General features: G+C 41.7%; 2 protein-coding genes across 5 annotated transcripts in view; one reads left to right on the top strand and one right to left on the bottom strand.

Annotated features, from left to right (window-relative positions):
- Nucleotides 1–21946, top strand: part of afap1l2 (actin filament associated protein 1-like 2) — a 34281-nt gene that overhangs the window by 11599 nt on the left and 736 nt on the right. Inside the window, exons 3-19 of one of the 4 annotated variants that reach the window (XM_029456000.1) lie at nucleotides 2388–2453; nucleotides 4430–4521; nucleotides 11561–11672; nucleotides 13573–13656; nucleotides 14094–14305; nucleotides 14666–14845; nucleotides 14918–15004; nucleotides 15134–15218; nucleotides 15351–15479; nucleotides 17746–17957; nucleotides 19083–19228; nucleotides 19325–19436; nucleotides 19839–20093; nucleotides 20208–20499; nucleotides 21198–21371; nucleotides 21451–21638; nucleotides 21755–21940. In XM_029456000.1, the coding sequence (XP_029311860.1) occupies nucleotides 2388–2453; nucleotides 4430–4521; nucleotides 11561–11672; nucleotides 13573–13656; nucleotides 14094–14305; nucleotides 14666–14845; nucleotides 14918–15004; nucleotides 15134–15218; nucleotides 15351–15479; nucleotides 17746–17957; nucleotides 19083–19228; nucleotides 19325–19436; nucleotides 19839–20093; nucleotides 20208–20499; nucleotides 21198–21371; nucleotides 21451–21638; nucleotides 21755–21940 (2612 nt within the window). The remainder of the gene's footprint in view (nucleotides 1–2387; nucleotides 2454–4429; nucleotides 4522–11560; nucleotides 11673–13572; nucleotides 13657–14093; nucleotides 14306–14665; nucleotides 14846–14917; nucleotides 15005–15133; nucleotides 15219–15350; nucleotides 15480–17745; nucleotides 17958–19082; nucleotides 19229–19324; nucleotides 19437–19838; nucleotides 20094–20207; nucleotides 20500–21197; nucleotides 21372–21450; nucleotides 21639–21754; nucleotides 21941–21946) is intronic. The other 3 variants (XM_029456001.1, XM_029456002.1, XM_029456004.1) reach the window with 3 other exon arrangements.
- Nucleotides 5246–7211, bottom strand: LOC115024453 (kelch repeat and BTB domain-containing protein 13). Its single transcript, XM_029456006.1, has one exon. The coding sequence runs from the start codon at nucleotides 6959–6961 to the stop codon at nucleotides 5444–5446; it is 1518 nt and encodes a 505-aa protein (XP_029311866.1). The 5' UTR covers nucleotides 6962–7211; the 3' UTR covers nucleotides 5246–5443.

Raw genomic sequence — 21946 nt, 5'->3', positions numbered from 1 at the left:
CCAACAAGAGTTTGGTCATTCCGAGAAAAGAAAAAGCGGTCTCAAACATTTCCTCCGTGTTCCTTGTTATTCCTTAATGTTGTGGTATTTGTGATGACATGACAGTTACATCGGTTGAGTTTGAACCACAAATCTTTAAACACGGGTTATTCGAAAGCCTAATCAGTTAGTCTGCCTTTATGCAAAGCACCTTATGTAACATGTGGTCACTGCCCTGCGTTTCCCACAATTCAATGAGCTTACATTGTCGGCTATCAAGCAACCAACTCTGGTATTATTTTGCTATTATGAACTCTCGGTAACCACCATGTAATAATTATACCCTTGCAGGCTTGTATTAAAAAAATACATTTGGGGTCTTTTATCCCATTTTGGTGGCTGAAAACCACACTGTGGTGTCTGTATTAAATAGTTTTGCCTGCATTTCTACTTCCCTTGCAAAATGACCAGATTGACAATTGTGAATGTTCGCGGTTATTAGTTTTTAGGCTTACAAGCAAGATGTATTCAAAGTGGCTCTTGCTTCATCATAAAATGAAGCATGGCCCGTTAACGTATCCTGTCAAACAGCCAAAGACAAGTTTGTTGTTCTTGCTCACTGGCTCTGACCCTCAACATGAAAATGTGGCAACCGCTGGTGGGCTGTCGTGATTTATGGTGCCTGGAAGTTAGTTATGATGTGAACCGGTGCTACACTGAGCCTCATTCAAGCCTCAGCCCCTAGGTGTGTGATTAATTGGGAATAATATACAGTATGACTGCTGCTCTTAGCTTTGTGTGATTTAGGGAAAAGTTGCATACTTTGAGCTATGAAAACATCAGTACAAAGATCTTTGCTTCATGCTCTTTATAACTATATACTGGGCACTTTTATAGTGTCATTTTTAGATTGAAAAAGCCAACATGAGTTTTGCTACTCCCTCTCTGTCTTTCTCTCACACACACACAGACACACACACACACACACACACACACACACACACACACACACACACACACACACACACACACACACACACACACACACACACACACCAGCAGTCATTCTTTTCCATGTTCAGGTCCTGGACTCGTCTCTCCGTACTTCCTCTCCTGGCTCCAAGCTGTATCGTTTTTCCGAAGCTGCATTTATCCTCTGAGGACGCTCACTTCCTTTGAGCAGCAGCTTATAAATAGAATTTCAACTCTGTTCCCCGAAAATCTGTTTTCACTGTACAGGCAAAACATAGTTTCAATCTGCTGTTGTTTGGTTTTCACCTCGAAATATCTATTTCAAAGGAGAAAGCTTCTCCAGAGTATCACCCAAAGTTAGAGTTTTGTTTGATTTCCTCTCGGGGTATAATCTTAGTCAGCTAAAATATTTAATTCAGTGAAACAACCTCCCTCAAAATTGTGCTGCAGCTCCGGAACAAATTCCCATAACAGGTTACAGTAACCAGCTGGAGCCTGCTATGCCGAAACCACAGGGTTTATTGTTGAAGAAAAGACATTCAAACTGTTTATGTGGCAATGTTATGCCGAAGTCTTCGCCAGCTTGTAATTATTCCACCATGCTTAGACCGACATTAAACCAAACAGTCCTTTTCTCACTAAGCTGACTTCAGCATTGGTGTATGACATGAGGTTTCATCATCTCCGCTTATTGCCGAAAATGATACCACTGCTCACACTGACCCGTAAATATTTACGTTTGAAGTCAAGTTCAGTCTCTAATGAAAGCCCTGATCATTTGTCCAGCGATGTTTAACTGCTCGCACCATGTGAAGCACTTCCGAATCACTGTGCTTTTATTGTTTCCCGAGGAAACCACTTTGTTATAATATTATCTTATTTTCACTTTAATCAAATAATACTCTGGTTTTCTGACTTTTTATGCCCACACAACTAAAAACGGTCTTCCTAATTATTGTTTGTGAATACAAATTCCATGAAGATACTGAGTGGAAGTATAATTAAAAACTAAACCGCAGTCATATCTTTGGTTATAATGCAAACTCTTTTGGACTGGATTTAGCAGATGGACCAAGTTCAGGAGCTCCATCGTTGTGCAATCTTCACAACTTCAAAGATAGAAGAAGTGACACAGTGCTCTATCTGTGCTGGCAAGGAGATTTCTGACTAATGTCCGATGAATGCCAGCCCCGGTGAGAGTGGGTGTCAATAATGCGTCCATCTGTCGGCACAATAGGCCACTTGTTTGGATCAAGTTCCCCCTTTTTAATCCTGGACTTTTGACAAACATGATGAAAGTTTGTTTGGCACTAAGGTATCGAATGGCTTCTTTTAGTTTCTTCAGTTAGACACGATGTTAGTGGTAAATACCTTCAATGTAGCCTACAACTGCGGAAGGATACTGATGTTAACCTGGTTTTTCTGTTTCCATGCAGGTGCTGATGAGGAGTATATCTACATGAACAAAGTCATTGTTACTGGGAAGGACAAAGGCAGCAAAGGTGTGAGTTTCAAAAGGTTCCTCTCCGAAGTGTGATACTGATACTTTGTGATGAATCCCACCTTAAAAGTGAAAATGGGGGATAATGTGACCATATAGCATTTTCTATGGATTGTAATGTCAGACGGACCACCACTTTGGTCAATACCGAAATAATTCAACAACTGCTGGATGGGTTCCCATGAAATGTATGACATAGGCTATATCAATGGTGCAGACACGTTGAATCCTAATTAGTTTTGTGATCCTTTAACATCATCTTGTGACCTCAGCAAGTTACATTTTATACCTGCCTGCTAAATACCAGCATGTTAGCTTCGTCATTGTGAGCGTGCTATTGTAGCACGCTGATGTTAGCACTGCCTCACAGAGCCATTAGCATGGCTTAGTCTTGTAAGAAAACATTAATCCTTTTAGTTAGCATTAAATGTCATGTATCCTCATCAGACATGATATGCAACGTGGAACTAAACTTTGGTATTTTGATGTTGTCCAAGTCGGTCAAACACCAGTGCATACTTGTTATGTCATTGCATCTTATCATTTGACAAGATTCAAGTGAGTAGCAGATATGAGAATAAGCTACCACAAGCAACGCCCCCTCCTCAGCTCCCCTCTTCTCATCCACCATTTCCTGTCTGTTTCTTCAGAGCTCCTCACCATCTGAGAGCGACCTGTTTTGTTTGGACAGTGATGAAGAATGTGGTTTTAGCGAGGCCTAGACTTAACACACATATTTTCAGCAACGACGCTAGCAAAGCCGCAAGTTTTCTTTCACAGAGACTGAAAGAAAGTGGGGGCTGAGATGTGAGAATTGAGATTTCTTAATCATTGATAGCGTACTGCAAACCTGCACTTTCTATTTCAGTTGAAGACATTTTAGACCTAAGTGTTACGGTAAAAAAAAAAAAAAATGAAATAAAACAACACTTTACTGGAAATCGTAATGTCCTGAGCAACAAAGTCACACACTTAACATGTCCAAACCTTTTTTCTTTTTGTTATCTAAGACTAAAGGACATTGTAGTTAAGTTCATGTTTGAGACGGGGAAAAATATACGAAGAACATTTAATAATAGATGTTTAAAATGTGTTAAAGCTCTGTCTTTGTATGTTTATGTTGAGCCATTGATGTTCAGGTAGAACCTAGGTGAAAGGTCTGAGGAGAGAGGAAGTAGCACACAATGGTCTAGTCCTAGACAATAAGTATTGGCAGAGATATAATCATCATCCCAAACTGGGGGTCCGAGCTACAGTCTAAACTACAGCCAGCTGAATGTTAGCTTAGCTTAGCTTAGCATAGAAGACAGACTGGCAGCCTGACTTTCTCCAAAGGTAACAACTCTACTTACCAGCACCGCTAACGCTCAACGATTAACATGTTATATCCACATTGTCTGAAAATACATCAGCTGTTTCCAGTGTTTATGCTTAGCTAAGTTAACTGTCTTCAAGCTGTAGCTTCATATTTAACGGATCGACGTGAGAGTGGTATCAATCTGCTCATTTTACTCTTGGCAAGAAATTATTGTTTTATTTATAATTCTTTCCCAACAACTTATTTTAGGAGGTCACAAGCCAAACAGGTTGGGAACCACAAATGTGTATGAAGCACTGGCCATTGTTATTAAAAGGGAAAATCCACAGAGAACCATAATTCCTAAATCTCTTCTTCAATTTTCTCGACCTTGTACTGTGGTGTGTGTTTTGCATAATAGGGTTGTTTCTACCATACAAATGCTTCCTCTTGTGTTATGCGGTCACTGTGATTTAACAATGACGGGTCTGTGCTCACAGTGAGGGTTAGGGATACCAGGAGCTAGTGATATGTATAGGAGACGTCTGGACATCTGGAAATAGTGTTGAATAACATTTTTGACTCACAAGTTGTTTATTTCTGTACATTCAATGTACAACAGCCACTATAAATGTTTTCTGTTATTGGCTGACCTCCCTCTCTGTACTTTCATGACCTAGGTGACAGATCAGATGCCCTGGTCAATGGAAAAGCAGCAAAATTTGTCCCCGTCCCACAGAAGAGCCTCCCTGACCTGCCGCCCCCCAGAGCTGTAAGTTATTACCAGCTTGATCGCATCAGATTGGATTAACATGTGAAATTATTTGCTTTTTTGAGCCCCTGCCATTGTGGTGGGAATGGTAATAGCACAATTGACCCCAGTAGAACTGCTGAACTCAATAAAGTACATGGGAAAGTGTAGTGGAAACCATGATTTTCAACGGTATGCAAAAGGAGCCAAAAGACAAATTCTGACTTTAAATGTAATTGACAGTATTTTGGTCTTTTGTTACAGTAAGAACATTACTGTCACTAAGCACCTCTAAGTATTCAAAATAAACTATGATTGATTGATATCACATGTTGCCATTGGTTTTTTAATATACTTCAACAAATGTAGTCTGTGATCATACAAGCCAAACACATTTCCCAAAACCCTCAGTCACAAGCTTGAGGCTATGTGAAATGTATTCTCCCACAGAAACAGGTATTTAATCAGTCACGGGGCAGCAACTAGGGAAGTGAGTATCCAAGAGAGTGTGTGTGTGTGTGTGTGTGTGTGTGTGTGAGAGAGCTGTGTTTTATGTCAACTGGGAGGCCGGTGGCTCCTGAATTGGCCCAGTGTGACTTCAAGAAAAACATAGAGAATGAGAGGTTTAGAACATCCCGTTAGTGCCTTTGAACTTTACACACACACACACACACACACACACACACACACACACACACCTCCCCCTAATATAAACTACAGTAGCAGCTGTTGCTAATCAGAACAAATGTGTAGTGTCAGCACGTGTGTGTGTGTGTGTGTGTGTGTGTGTGTGTGTGTGTGTGTGAGTGCATTTGAAAGTGAATGCATTGACATGCAAGAACATTTGTGTCACTAGTCAATCAGTGCTTTTTAATTCTCAGACTCGTATTGTAGCTTAGAAACCTTAAAAAACAAAACATTGTTTTTTGGTTGTGCAGTTATTTCACAGTTGCAGTAGAGCTTCCACAAATCCCTCAGATGTGTCTGGCAAAGACATTTCTTCTTCCTCTCCTTTTGCATCCAGCTGTGGTATAACTGGTCCCTTCTTGGGAAGCCTGAGTAAACACGTCCACAGTGATCCACTCTTTGGAAACCCCTTCATCTGCCTGCGGGGCTTCCATCCATCTCCAGTGATGGTGTACTCAAGAGTTAGCATGTGCTTCACTGTGAACACAGAGTCCCCCCTTATCATTGCAGAGAACAGCGCCCCCTTACTGTTAATGTAGTTTCCGGGCATGGCTGTCCACTGGCCTGTCGTGATGTTGTAGCAATCCATTAGACAGCGCAGAAAGTCATCAGAAGGCCCGTTGCGCATCACATATAAATTGTCTCTGTGGGCTACCATACAGTGGCCATAGCTTTGAGGTTTTATCATGGTAGTTGCAAGTTTCCACTCGTCTTTCACTGGTATGTATTCATAGATATCTGTGGTGTCAGGTGGTTTCCAGAAGCAAACAAACATCCTCCCTCTTGCAACAGCACAAGCTGCGGACGCTAAAGGTCTTGGTGCATGTTGTATAAATTTCCACTCTCCTTTCTCAACGTCGTAACTCTCTGCTGTGGAAATTGTCCGTTTTTGGAATTCACCACCAATAGCGTAGAGTCGGCCCTCGAGCCCCAGCAGGGTGAAGTCATATCTTAGTTGCTGGGGACCTGGAAGAGCAGTCCAAACCCCTGACTCAGGGTTGTAGCAGAAGCTGCTGTCCACTGTGTCCTTGCCGTAACCGTAGACTCCCCCCACAATGTACAATCGATTGTCAAGCACTGCCACTCCAGCCATGGAGGTGCTACAGAGAGTTGGGAGGTTTGTCAGATGCTTCCAATCTCCCTTTTTTTCATCAAGGTAGCAAACGACCCTAAACGTGTCGTGAAGCAGTTCCATTGAAGGAGAGTGTGTGCCTATAGCAATGTAACTAGCAGGACACAATGATTGAGAATATTGAAGAAGGTCTTCAGGAATCATACTCTCTGCTACATCCTTCAAATCTTCAAAAGCATCACACAGAAAAAGAGCAGCATTGTGAAAGAGTGCATGCACCCCAAAGATGGAGGCTGTATGGTAAATCAATAGGCAGTTGTCTGAGTCAATAATGTCACAAAGATGCTGCACCAAACATGCAACCTGCAGAAAAGCGGCACACTCTACAGCTTCTACAAGCTCATCCGGGTCACCTATAGGGGGTGCCTCTCCTCTACAGACAGCAAGGGCAATGAGGAAACCCCTTGCACGCACTCCTCCCTTCAGGTAGAGCTCGTCCTTATGACTTTCTGTCATCCCAGACTGAAAGAGAGCACAGAAGTAGTTGCTGTACCTCGCTAGCAAGGCCCGCTCCACAGTGAACCAGCTCTCCTCCACCCTCACTCTCACCCAGCCTGCCTGGTGCTCTCTGTCCTCCAGATCAAAAGTCGCATTCTTTGCATGAATATCCCGTTTGACTCCCAGGCCTTGAGGCACTTCCATGATCTTTTTAACCCTGGTTTGTTCTCTTCCTAAAACTGGGTCTCAAGTGACAATTCAGCGTGTGACTCAAGTGTAGTTTAGCCATTCTTTCCACAGATCTGGTCGGTAAATAAAGGCTTGTGAGACTTCCACTGCGTCCCGTTTGCATGGTCTGAAAATAGAGTTGAACTATAGATAGCAGCTGTGCCACTCGCAAGCGTCAGGCAGGGAAAGGAAAACTGTTGACATGCACACTAAGCGGTAATGTGGCTGCCGGCAACTGGTCATTATCACAACCGCTATATAATTGGCTAGCATACGTAGTTGCTGAATTATTCATGATTATGTTATCTGCCAGCACTGCCCCTTTTACATGCCTTTCAATTTTATACATGTGTATTTTCTTTCTTTATAGTATATTGTACGTATGCATACACAGGGGGGGGGAACCAAAATAGAGGTGGTTAGATGAGGTTATAGTGTTCCCAAGAAGACAAAATAATGGGAAAATAAAATACAGCATGTGCAAAATCTGTGTCATGTGATTTGTTTCTGCCTTTTCGTTCTTCTTTTTTTTTTTTTCATTCATGCTTCAAATATTATTAGAACAGTTTGCATTTTATGTGAGTTATAACCAAAAAAACATGTTACAAGTAGTGGAGAGATAGCAAAGGCCAAGAGAGTTCTCCTGAATCTGTCAGACTCCAAAGCTGATTATTTTTATCACTACCTCTACCGCTCTGAGCTGTGTGTGTGTGTGTGTGTGTGTGTGTGTGTGTGTGTGTGTGTGTGTGTGTGTGTGTGTGTGTGTGTGTGTGTGTTTGTTTTTTTTCGCTCTGCCGGATTCTTGGCATGGGAACCAGGGATTTTCCATGTTCTTCTGACTGTTCGTTTTTTGGGCTCTTTTTCCCACTCTTTACTCAAAGCCCCTCCACCACACCCCCTCCGCCGCCCCTCTCCTTGCTTTTGTTATTTATGCTCTGACTCCACGATCCATTCCCTTCTACCCGATGTTTCTGTGAAGAGTGTGTGTGTGTGTGTGTGTGTGTGTGTGTGTGTGTGTGTGTGTGTGTGTGTGTGTGTGTGAGAAGTGAAAGGAAAGGACTAAAGTGAATATAGAGAGCTGGAGTGATTGCAGAGTCTTCTGGGACAAAAAGAATACCCTTACAGACACACCTGGCATGTTCTTTTCACTTTCTCTGTTTAATATCAGTCCAGCTGGGCTGAGGAATGGCTCACCATACTCCTCTTTAGCCTTGGCCCAAACAGATGAGTGAAAGGGAGAGAGAGAAAAAGAAAGAAGATAGAGATAAGAGTTGGTGGGCGGTCGGGGGGGGGAGGGGGGGGGGGGGCTGCTGCTGCTGCTGCTGCTGCTGCTCTGGAATGCCTGGCTCTTTGTTTTAATTAATAACAGATGCCTGAACTGCTGTTTTTTTCACTGTGGAGCAGTTTTACACTGTGCTGTGTGTGTACGTGTGCACTTATACTTCAGTCTTTTTCTCAGAGGAATCACTTTTTCTTGTGAAGTTCTTCACATCTCTTGAGCTATTGTAGCTGTTCCTCTTACTTTTGGGGTCATGTAATCTCAAATGGATTAAGTTTTTGGTCATATCAAAACTACAAAATGACATAATATACCTTATTCTATACATTTGTTGTGATTTCAAGGTTTTTAAATAGTTTGTTATTTGAATGAACTAATTTATCATCAAGAAAGCGCTTTATAAATATATGTTTCTTATTAATCTGCAAGTCATTTGGTAAAGTCAGTGACACAAATTGTATTGGATCCCTTGATCCGAAGGCTTGTTGATTTCCATCGTTCATGAAACTGGCTTAATTCCACTCTGTTCCTTTGTGATTCGTGGCATCGTCCATCTAGTTCTGTAAAGACCAGGCCTGCGTCTGAAAAAGCCCGTTAAGCGTACTGTCCTTTTTAACTTATTTACAGCATCTATGGGGCTCAGTCATGTTGGCTTCTTTATTCTGTGGTGCTAAAAGAGTTTATCTTTGCATCCAAATGTCCAAAGGTGATTAACATTTTAGCTGAGAAGCTTGGATGTATGTAAAGTAGTAGTGACAGTAGAGACTTTTCTCATGGCAGACATTCTGGCTTGTTATAGGTGGAACTGATATCATTAACGACGGCTCTGCTCCACTTAACTGTTAGTGTACCAGTAAGCCAGCATGCACAAAAAAAGGCTTGCAGCCATTACATTTATAATAATTACACCTACGCTTGATAAGTCTGTTCTTATCTAGGCATTTACAATGCATTGCATCATTTTGAAGAGAGCAAACTGTAACTCGTATTACATTCTGACATTTGTATTTGCTGATACTTGCATTATGAAAGATCTATAATGTATAACTGATGTTACGCTCCTTAAACCGCAGTGATAACAGCTCATTTCTTTGTGGATCCTTTTCCTCTACTCTCTGGCATGCAGGCTAATCACACAAACAAGTCTCCGTCACTATGACTGTATGCGCACCGTGACATGACGCCAGTTATTATGACGGCTTACTGCATCTGCTATGTATTACTGGAACTGTGCTAGATATGGTGGGAAAAGAGCTCACAAGCAGGGAATTCCCTGTTTACTGAGATCTGACTGTCTATGAGAGCACCACATCAGAAATTATGTTTTTCTTATACAAACAGATTTGTTTTTCAGTATTTTGTCGGTCTGTAAATCAAGTAACTTTATTACCATTATCCCACCGCAAATTGGTAACCACCAAACTCAATATATTACTGCCTGTTTTCTCTTTTAATTTAATGGTTTTTTTCTGTTTTAGAGAGTAAGCTTTGATACACACATTATCAAGTCAAAGTAGATTTTAGGGTTGTATAGCAGGAAGTGAATAGCTTTTGCTGCATCAAACATTGCTACACTGAAGGGAAGCAGTTTTGACCAGCTGATCTCCACCCTTAATTAAACAAACTCTGATCTTATGAGATGCTTTAAGATGTTCGACTCGCACTTTTCCACAGAGCCAGCCTTCCTCAGGCATTGTTTGCATGATAAATGCAGCTCCTCTGCTTAAAGCTTAGATTTCATATTTCTCTTGCAGAGAATGTGACAGCCTCGGGGTAAATACAATGAATATGAAGGAATACAGACGGCATTGCTCAGATCAGTGGTGGGAGGAAACATTAGACATAGTTAAGAAATCTCTTTTTGTCATTCAACTCGAAGGGTTTCACAGAGTTCAGTTGAGGAAAAACTTTTTTTTTTTAAGTATATCCAGAAACAGCAGACTTCTGCAACATGTCGTCCTCATGTGACTTTTACTACATGTTGTGCCGCATTAACGAAGTAGTTTAAACATGCATATCTCCCATCTTTAGCTTGCCACCATAGATATACGATAGCTTGAGACTTGTGGCCACAGGTTGAGGAGACGAAGAAGAATTTCCAACTGGTGGGAAGTTTCTGTTTTTTTTTTTAAACACAGTCAGAAAGTGTTTTTTCAATGCCCTAAATATAAACACCTGATGATGTAATTACAGTGTGACCTCTTAATTCTGCAAACATAAGTGAGCTGACCACAAAGACGGGGGTGAGAGTACGTTTTTAAAGAATACAAATGCATTGTTTTGTAATATTGACTGCAGAATGAACGCATTATGCACAATTTCACAATTCCAAAGAAATCTGTGTTTGTCTACTGTGACTGTATCCCTGACACATCGTTTATACTGGATCTGATGGGGTGTTCTACTACATTTCTTCAGAATCTGCAGCAGTTGCCAGATGTGTGGATGTATGACACTTTACAGATTGATAGATGATGAGACATTAAACAACCTTGTAGTTTATAGTTACATTTTGAACATTCTCATAGTCGACAAAACTGAATTTAATAGTTTTTAAAGGGTGTATTCAAAGGAATTCTTCAAGATTAAGAAAAGCTAAGTAAGTAAAATGGATGACAGATGTCTCCTTAGATGTATTTTCGATCATCTAGCTGATTGAGTGTAAAAGTAATGGAGATATTCTAAATGAATTGAGACTCACTCAGGCCGCCAAGCAGCAGAGAGTCTGGTGGTTTTCAGCAGAGCAGTGTGGGAAGGGGCAGGGAGACAGTCATTACCACACAGGAGATGCGAAGTAAGACAGAAGTGAAGCCAGACTGCTGATTGATTTCAGGAAAACCACGGGGCCCACACACACACACACACACACACACACACACACACACACACACACGCACACGCACACGCACACACACATTAAAATACATGCTCTTCCTCTCTTTTCCACGCTCTCACTCATACACTCTTCCCTGAAGGCAAGCGTGTAACTCTCTAGTGCACCGGGTCAGCCGAAGATTGGTTACATGAGGAATTCCCCACTTACTATTGAAGTGACAGCTGGATTAGCAAAATGTTCAGCCTGGGGAGGGGGCGAGGGGAGGAGGAGGGGGGGGGGGGGGGGGAGAATACATGTTGATAATGTGGCGTAAATGTGTATTGTTGATAACCTGGACATTTTTCTCTTCGGGGCCTTCATTGAACATAGATATGGAGGCTGTATGTTTGTAGGGGATTTCACTTTTGATGGATAAAACTGTTATATTTATATTCTCTCACCATCTTCTCTCATCTGTCAGGGTTTGGTGGGTCGAGAGCCGTTCCCCTTACCTGCAGTTCCTGCTCCAGCCTGTATAGACACTTCAGAGAGTTACTATGAGGAGGCTCAGCCCTATGAGGAAACTTTCAATGGTAAAAACACTTGTTTAATGTTATATTTCTTCTTCCCCGTATAGGATCTTAGAATATGCTCAGGAAGGCCCAGTTGAAGGATTGTCAGATTCAATTCCTCAATGTTTTGTTGGTCTTCTATAATATTTTGTTCTTTTTCCCTGGTGATGTCCCTGGAGACTAATTACTAAAGATGATGGAATTGAATGTACCACAACTTTATAGAACAAGTATAACATTGGGTAACGCAACGTAAGTGATGAATATTATGTACTGGATTTCGGACACCAGGAAGACTAGTGCTATTGGGGGATCCTTTTAAATGCATAACTTGTTTATGTATTTGATGCAATACTACTGCAAAGGATATCTGCAGTAGTATCGTGAAAGCATCATCATTTAAAAGCTGCTTAATCGTGGAAATACTGTTAGCTCACCATCGCGAGGTCACTACCGGTAAATCTTGTTGTTCCTTCTTAAAAATAAGATGATGTTCATATGTATTGTAGCTGCACTTTACAACCCAAACCAATGAGCTGCGTGTGTTTTATAAACATGTTAAAATCTTGTTCTTCAGAAAACCTCTGCGCTTGAGCTGTTAACCACAATAGAAACAGAAGACACAATAGTGACACTTGCTTGCGTACATGTTCTCAACAGGAAACATGTCCGGTTCTTCTGAAACTGAGGTTTTCACGTTCTGCAAGATGTGCACCATGATAAATACACGAGCTGTTATCATGCACTGAGCCACAATGACCACATGCTATGAGAAGCTTTGTTCTGCTGTAGTGGTGCAGTAGTATGTTGGGCTGGCTGTGGTAAATAATTTCCTTTTTAAATTGCTGACATGTACGCAGTGAAGCACGTAGCAACCTTCTGTGCAATGCTGAAAGCTAAAATACAAAATGATTTCCTTCTCCTTTTTCTTGTTCTTGTTCTTCGTTCTTCTATCTTCTTCTTCTTGTATCTTCTTCTATTATCTTCTTGTATCTTCTTCTATTATCTTCTTATCTTCTTCTATTATCTTCTTCTTCTTCTATCTTCTTCTTCTTCTTCTTCTATCTTCTTCTATCTTCTATCTTCTATCTTCTATCTTCTTCCATCTTCTTCTTCATCTTCTTCTATCTTCTTCTATCTTCTATCTTCTTCTATCTTCTTCTTCTATCTTCTTCTATTATCTTCTTCTTCTTCTATCTTCTATCTTCTATCTTCTATCTTCTTCTATCTTCTATCTTCTATCTTCTATCTTCTTCTATCTTCTATCTTCTATCTTCTTCTTCTATCTTCTTCTTCTATCTTCTTCTATTATCTTCTTCTTCTTCTATCTTCTTCTTCTTCTTCGTAATTCTTCTATCTTCTCTTCTTCTCATTCTTCTATCTTCTTCTTCTTCTTCTTCTTGCGGCGGCGGCGAGCGTCGGCGCGGCGGGGCTTCGGCGGCGGCGGCGGAGGGCGGGGAGGATGCGCAGGGCGGCTTCGATTCGTCGGCGAGCGGCTCTTCGATTTATCGTCGCTTCTTCTTGTCTTCGTCTTCGGCTATAGCTTCATCTGCGTGCGTCGGGTTCGGCTGCTTCCGGCGAGCGTGTTCTTCTTCTTCGCTCTTCTTCTTCTCTTTCTGCTGTCTTCTTCGGCTGATCTTCTTCTATCTTCTTCTATTATCTTCTTCTTCTTCTTCTTCTTCTTCTTCTTCTATTATCTTCTTCTTCTTCTTCTTCTATCTTCTTCTATATTCTTCTATCTTCTTCTTCTATCTTCTTCTTCTATCTTCTTCTTCTATCTTCTTCTATCTTCTTCTATCTTCTTCTTCTATCTTCTATCTTCTTCCATCTTCTTCTTCTTCTATCTTCTATCTTCTATCTTCTTCTTCTTCTTCTTCTTCTTCTTCTTCTTCTTCTTCTTCTTCCCTTTGATGTTGTGTAGATCTGGACTGTTTTGGCCTCCTCTCAGGGCCCTGGATGCGCGTGCGGAGCTCTGACAGTGTGGTCTATGCTGTTATCAACAGGGGTAGCTACCTCTCTATCACTGGATGCGTGTGTTTATGTATGGCATGTGCTCGGGCCGGTCAGCGTCCCCTCACGCCTCATTGTCCAGCATGACCAGCGTCTCTCATGTAGTTCATGTCAAGACAAGTCAAGACAAGTCATTAATCAGTCTTATCTTATCAGTTTCCTCAGTTTTTTCCCTCCTTTTCATCATATCTTTATCCTGTCTCCATCTTTCATCAATACTTTAACAGCTTATTTGCAGCGTGACTGTTAAAAGGAAATCCTTTTCCGTTGGAGAAGGTCATCAAGATCCAGAAGTCAGTCACTGACATCATTTGGTCCCTCAAGCTCATTTAACAGTGTCATGTGTGTTGCTACTCATGCCATTTCAACCCCTCCCACCCTCTCCCCCTTTTGTGTTAGTTTCTTATCACCGCTCTGACTTTTGTTTCTTAGATGATGGGGATGCAGTTAGCAGTTCATACGAGTCCTACGACGAGGAGGAAGTGACCAGAGGAAAGTCAGAATCCGCTCAGCACCAGTGGCCGTCAGCAGAGGCATCCATTGAACTCATGAAGGACGCTCGGATCTGTGCCTTCCTGTGGAGGAAGAAGTGGCTGGGCCAGTGGGCCAAACAGCTGTGTGTCATCAAAGACCATCGCCTGCAGGTCGGTAAAACTCTGCGCGGAAATCTGAATAAAATTACAACAATTAAGGTCATGAGCACAGAGGATTTTATGAAGGGTTTGTTTATTACAACAGTACAATGTAACTCAACACGGAAAAAGATTCAAGTAAGCAAACCTTCAAAAATAAATAGAAACTCCACGTTTAGCTGTTACATACTGTCCTTGTTTTGCCACTTCCTTTTAGAATGGAAACACTTTATCCAATGAAATACCCTGTAAACAGATGTAGTAGTAGGACAGTCTATTGTGGTTCTGTCTTATTTGGGTTGAGAATGATGAGTAAGTACTCACATTTATGGTTTGCATAATCACAAAGTTAAATCCAGTTTTATCTCTCAGTGTTATAAGAGCTCCAAGGAGCAGACGCCTCTGCTGGATGTGAGTCTGCTGGGCTGCAGTGTGGTCTACAAGGAGAAGCAGCTGAAGAGGAAGGAGCACAAACTGAAGGTCATTCCAGTGGGAGGGGAAGCCATCGTGCTCGGCCTACAGAGCAAGGAGCAGACGGAGCAGTGGCTGAGGGTAAGACTCAAAAACTGTTCATAAAAAATAAAATCTGAATATGTTGACACTAATCAACCTCTTGTTCATTAGGTGATTCAGGAGATTAGTCCCAAGCCGGCAGAAAACTGTGACTCTCAGCACTCTGTGTCTGACTCCCCAAGACTCATTTGTACAAAGGTACTTACTTTACTTACTAGCTGTTGTTCTATGACGGGACAACCTGTGGAAGAGGTCTGAGGGGCTTATACTTCAAGTATAAGGCTCAGTAACTCGTCTTAACTTGTAGATGTTGATCTGAACTTTCAGGGAGAACTGAGTGAAAGATACTCAGTGGCTTCAGAGAGCGGCAGCAGCACTGACAGCCATGCTGACACTCCCGAAAACAAAGATGGTGAGTAACTCCTTAGAGTTTTATTGATTCAGTTATTACACAGATTGAGTCAGTCCAAAATATGCGTTTAGGGACATGGTGCTGCTGTGAGTATCTGATAAGAAAAATGTTTTTTTTAATAAAACATCATAGGAAATATTATCTTCCCCTCCACAGTGAAGAAAAAATATGGGGCAGGCTTGAAGTTTAGCAACCTCATGAACATTGGCAAGAAAAAACCCTCTTCGTTGGAGAGCCCGGAGAAAAGTCTGGACACCTCAGGTGAGCAGAGACTATGCATGCTGTGCCTGATTATAAAATGTACTGAGTGTCTGTTACGCTCCCTGATACTGCAGGGGATGACGGGAGTAACAATAAAATAACCCAGGGAAAAAGAATAGAGAGACACTGAAAATGTATAATAATAATAATAATTATTATTATTATTAGTGCTTTATTTGTATAGCACCTTTCATACAAGAATTGCAGCCCAAAGTGGAATTCATGCCTAGTTTCCGTATCTGTACCGTACTTAACGACCCTACTGCCGGGAAATCACATTCATCACACCATTCTTGTAAATGTTTTAAACTGTCAGAGCCATATTTTGAAAGCATGAGATCAACAATGCGCCCCTGTGGCCTTTCAACTGCTTTACTCCCTTCGGTTAAAGCCAGTTGTTCTCCAATACACATTTATCAGAGAAACTTCCTCTTGTTCCCGTGGTAACACAGTCTATTTGATGTCAGGCTTTTCAAAAATACACACTCTGAAATTCATCTCAGTTACCTAACACTCGATCAAAGACGATCAAACTTGACTATCTAGAGGAAGTAAAAGTCGTAACAAGGTTTCCGGAGGTGAACCTGCGGAAGGATCATTACCGATTACTGATGTGGTCTCTCCTCTTGGTTCTAGTCAGCAGCCTCGCTGCAGCGTTTTGGATGAGCTGAAGTCTCTCCGGTGTTTTATTGGGAGGCCGGTTAAGAGTGCATTACAGTAATCGAGTCGGCTTGAGATGAAAGCATGGATTAGTTTTTCAGCATCCTTTTGATTTATAAATTGTCTGATTTTAGCTATATTTCTAAGGTGGAAGAATGATGTTTTTGTCACCTTGTTTATGTGGGATTTAAAGCTTAGATCTGAGTCTATGATAACACCAAGACTTGTAACTTCAGGTTTAATCAAAGCAGTAAGTTTCCCCATGTTATTCACCTTCATCTCTCTGTTTGTTACAGGACCTACTAGTAGGATTTCAGTTTTGTTCTCATTTAATTTTAAGAAAGTATTGCTCATCCATTTATTTATTGCTGACAGACAGGTGGTGATGGAGTTAATAGCTGTAGTATCATTTGGTTCAGCAGAGATGTACAGTTGCGTGTCATCCGCGTAGCTATGGAAGCACACATTGTGTTCTCTAATGATGACCCCCAGTGGTAGCATGTATAGGAAGAACAGTAATGGACCGAGGCAGCTCCCTTGTGGAACTCCAAAGTGGGCATCATGCTTCTCTGACACAAAGCCTGACAAAATACTTTCTCCCTTTGATATATGTTCTGAACCAGTTTAATACACAGTCAGAAAGACCAACCAGTTTTTCTAGACGATTAATTAGGATGTCATGGTCGATCGTGTCAAATGCTGCGCTCAGGTCTAGCAGGATAAGAATTGAGACCTTGTTTATATCAGGGTTTAGTCTGAGGTCACTAATTATTTTAGTCAGAGCAGTTTCGGTGCTGTGGCATGCTCTGAAGCCTGATTTGGACCGAGACAATTTTTTCTAGTATTTGGCTGACGAATGGAAGGTTAGATATTGGCCTATAGTTGGTCAGCGTATTACTGTCTAGGTTAGGTTTCTTTAGCAAGGGTTTTACAACGGCTGTTTTGAAGACGTCTGGGAAGATGCCCGTTAGAAGAGACGTGTTTATAATATTTAGGACGTGACTTGAAATGCTGTCGAATATCCGCTTAAAGAATGCTGTAGGTATCGTAACACAAGAGGTGGAGGAGTTACAATCCATCACAGTTTTATGAAGCTCAGTTAATGTGATGCAGGTGAATGTTCCCAGGGTTACATCACAATGTTTGCAGATGTTCCAAATGAGGAAATGTTAGTGTTTGGTGTAGAATCGTAAAATCGTAATTTATTAACAATTAAACAAAAAGCTTACTAAACGAATTCCAACTAAAAACTTTATTTGACTACATCCACATATAGAAATTAACTAAAAATAATTGTTAATGATGCTAACTAAAGATAACCTGACAAATGGACTGGAGAGAGAACATGAACAAATTTAACAAATAAATAAAAAAATAAAAAAGGGTGATAGTTCATAGTTTTGGATTAAAATGTTGTTTTTCTCGACACTCTGAGCATTTGATCTTTTTCCGCCACCAAGATAGTAGCACAACAGTTTGTTAGATTTGATTAAAGCATTACATCAAACAAAAGTAGATAACCATTGGGGGTCTAATGGTCTGTGGTAACACAAAGAATACAATACAAATACCTCATGATTAAGTTACCACCTCTTTCCCCCGTCAGGCTACCTCAACGTGTTGGTGAACAGCCAATGGCGGACCTGCTGGTGTCTTATAAAGAACGGGAAGCTATGGTTTTACCAGGACAAGGGCAAAAACAAAGTGAGCCAGCCTGCTGTGACCCTGGGGGGCTGCAGTGTTCTGCCCGACCCCAGCCCCGAGCACCTGTACTCCTTTAGGATCGACATGGACGGCGCGCAGCTGGCAACCCTAGAGGTAGAGAACTATCTGCTGCCCGGCAACATCTCTGCAAATGTTTTGAATCTGAATAAATGATTTGATACTGTTAAACACACAAAGGGTTTGACACCCTGTTGTGTTTAACCAAAGCGAAGGATGTCTGCAGGTTGGGGGTGTCAGACTCATCTGGTGGGTTACAAACTGATTCCTGAAGATGATATGAGTACATGATGGGATGCAGTACTTTGTGTTTCCTGTCCTCAGCTCATGTTTGCCTCAGACGAGAGTGATACTCTGTAGGAGAGGAGGGGTCACTGTTGATCTGAGAAATAACCAGAAATCTAACATGTCTGGAGAAAAAACAAACGTCAGCATCTCTCAAAAAGAGAAATGGAGTCTTATAGGAAACACTAACATTTCCTCATTTGGAAATCTCTTTCTGCTGACATCAAACTTAGTGTGTAATATATGTGTACACACAAGGGTGGTCTGCGTGTTTGTGTGTGTGTGAGTGTGTGTGTGTGTGTGTGTGTGTGTGAGTGAGAAGGGTGTGGATGCACTGGGATTTCAGGGACTAATGCTTACGCCCTTTTTCATAAGGTTTCCAGTACCACTCTGTTACAGTGCATATTTGGTCCTAGGCCATAGAATTTAATGTTTAGTCTTGAGGGCTCGGACACATTTATTTGTTTTAAAAACATTTGTTTTTGATTTGTATCCCATTCCAGTATTTACTAAAACAAACATAACACTTCAACAAGGTTATCAACTACTTTAATTCATAGAAACCATCATGTGTTGCTTCATTCAGCTTTATTATACGAGCTGTTTGAATCTGCTAAAATACTAATAGGCTGTTTTATATGTATCAGTCGCACTGAATAGTTGGCATATTGATAGCATCTTCTAAATTGTCACAAAACTGCAAATTGCTATTGCTTCCTGGATAAATACAACTGCTAAGCTGAGGATATTAGACATTTCACTTCTTAAAAATGTTTTTCATATTGAAATACTGCTGGAAACCTTTGCTGTAGAAATAATTTTGCTAATACAAAGTGATAGATATGGTGTGCAACATAAACCATGAGCTGGTTTTAAACTCATGGTGTTGCAAGTGCATGGTATGTACTGATACCGCTCTTTCCTTTCCTCTCTCAGGCTAAGACGTCCGCAGACATGGGCCATTGGTTGGGCCTCTTGCTGTCACAGACGGGGAGCAAGACGGACCCCGAGGAGCTGACGTACGACTACGTCAACTCTGAGAGGATCTCCAGCATCGTCAACGCTGCCAAGACTTCCTTATAGTAAGTGCCTCACCTCTGGTCCACTTTAAGGCTGGCGTGTGCATACTTGGGCACAATATTCAAGCGGGGCCTCTGTGTGAATTTGTGTCTCTCTAGCTTGATGCAGAGGAGGTATTCAGAGCCAAACGCCTACATAGACAACCCACCCTCCATGCCTCACAACTCTGATGAGCTGTATGATGATGTGGCGTCTCTAGCTGATCCAGAGGTATGTTATTCAGAACCAAAACAACTGAGAGATTTAATCTTTGTTCAATATCAATACAGTATTTCTGTATACATGTTAAATCTTGCAGTATATGTTTATAAATAAACCATAATATATTCTGTGTTTAATAAAAAAATAAAAATTGGAAAAACATTTTCCTGATTATCAGAATAGTTGCAAATTAATTTCCTGTAGATGGATTAATAGTTTGATCAATTGTTTCAGCTCTAATATAACAACAAATATGCATAATAATATATGTTAAAAAATAATAATAATACAATTCCTGCAGCCTCTCTGCCTTGTTTAGTTTTCTAATAAAACATTTTTGTTTCATTTTCATTTTTACATGGACTCAATCTGGCTACTTTCCATCTCACTTCCTTCTCTTGTGTAATCCAGGATGCTGAAGAGAGCGGCCTGCCAGACAGTGAGGACAACAATCCTCAGGAACATATTGAAACATGCACGCAGGACACCAAGGACTCAGTGGAAGCAGAACAGGACTCTGAAAACCGGATCTACCTGGACCTGGTCCCTGTTCGCTCCTTCCTCCATACGTCCTGCGGGGGTAAAGCCCCCTCTGTCAAAGAAACTTCTAGAAATTCCCCGGTCCCAGGAGAGGACCATAAGGAACCCTCATCTCAAATAAAAGAGGTAGATAATAAGGATTTATTTAAATATATTTGCAAATAGCTGCTACTTACTATTTGCATGACATTTATACATCATATTTTGTGCTTTAATTTTGTATTTTATACATTATTTTAGGTCATTTCAACTAGCCGTACTGAGCCAGATTCGACACCTGTGTTAGATGGAACAAGTTCGTCCTCTATAACCAGCAAAGCAGAACCGGAGCTCCCCCCGACTCCCACTCCAATACAGCCACAAACTCAGCCAGTCAAGACCTCATCCCAAAGCCAGGAGACCCCCAAGAGGACCAGTGTGGGAATCCCACAGGTCTTCAACTCCCTCGGGGTTCAGATCAATAAAGGCCCAACGGTTTCTGCTGGGCTCCCTCACAGTCCTAGCCCCATGCGGCCGAAGGCACACACCATAGGTGAGGACAAAAAACATAGAAAAAACACATCGGTATCACACTTTAAGATATTTGGAAAGTACATTTTCAACATTAAGCCGAAGAAATACTGAAGTGTTAGTGAGTCAATGTAGCTATTGTTGTTTTCCTTGATACTGAGATTGACTGCTTCCCTTTCTCGGTAATCTTACATTACAATGGCTCCCTCTAGTGAAATGTTGCATCCTCTACACCAGGGGTGGGGAACCTTTTTCCTAACAACATCCTTCGGGGGCCGTACTAATTATTGAACTCATAACTTCTGCAAAAAATGTTTAAGACACAGCCCATTAATTTCAACTTTCTTGTATGCTGTGCAAAAAACGCTCGTGTTGTGTTCAAGGACCCTGACCTTGGCCAGGAAAAACAGTCAGTCACCCATTTAAAATATTGCCGTCTAGTTTTTTTTGCTAGTGGATTTTTTTTGCGTGCGTTTTACAAATTACCTCGAGGGCCAGATCACATGGTCTCGTGGGCCGTATACGGCCTGGAGGCCGGAGGTGCCCCACCCCTGCTCTACACTCACATTCACAGTAAATGCAGATTTATATTACAACAGAAGTTTTTTCATCTTTTGTTTTGTTTCTATTTGCATTCTTGGACAAATCTGATAAATACTGGATGTTGTTTAACTTGTGTATCAACTAAAAAAATTGCATCTCAATCTTTTAATTCCCCAGGGTGTCCCGGTGCAGTCGAAGTGAAACTGGGCAAGAACCGCACAGAGGCAGACGTGCGGCGCTACATCGATGAGCGCGACGGTCTGGAGAGAGAGCGGGAGGAGGTGAGGAGCAGTCTGGCGAACCTGAAGAAAGAGAGGAGGGAAACCAAAGAGGAGCTCAGTGCCTGCCAAGGTACATCGGCACTTCCTGGGACACACACTGAAGGTTTACACTTATCTGTGTGACTCACAGACTCACCTGTTATCCTCAGATCCAAAGCAGCAGGCCTCATTAGAAGCCTGTCTGAAGCAGAAGGAGGAGGCGTGTCGAGAGGCAGAGCGCCGCAGGGTGGAGGTGGAGCTGCAGCTGGTGGAAGTGAAGGAAAGTCTGAAGAAGGTGGAGTCGGGGCCTTTCACACTGGGGACCACACTGGACAGCAGCCTCCAGGACTCGCCTACGGTTAGTGTGCAGGTCATCAGGGAGGAACAGGATTTATATGAAAGGCTTTAAAACCTTAAAGCTGGAGCTGCTGTTTGCTTCACTCCCTAACTACATCTCCACCATTTTACTCTCAGTCTAAAGCAGCAACCTGGCCTACTCCCCAGACGACATCATCATCATCATCATCATCATCATCATCCCAACCATACAACAGCAACGTCAGTGCAGACCCGGCCTCCCCAGTCAACTCTGCATCTTCGCTAAAGAACAGGCCGGTCTCCATCATGGCCACCAAAGGCAAAGTCCTGCAGAAAGCTAAGGTGACA

The sequence above is a fragment of the Cottoperca gobio genome, chromosome 19 (genome assembly GCF_900634415.1).
Source record: "Cottoperca gobio chromosome 19, fCotGob3.1, whole genome shotgun sequence".
NCBI lineage: Eukaryota > Metazoa > Chordata > Actinopteri > Perciformes > Bovichtidae > Cottoperca > Cottoperca gobio.
The sequence above is the reverse complement of the archived record's forward strand: the minus strand, read 5'-3'. Positions and strand labels throughout refer to the sequence as shown.

Excerpts from the sequence above, each read along its gene's own strand:
- LOC115024453 (XM_029456006.1), bottom strand. The coding sequence starts at position 6,961 with ATGGAAGTGCCTCAAGGCCTGGGAGTCAAACGGGATATTCATGCAAAG.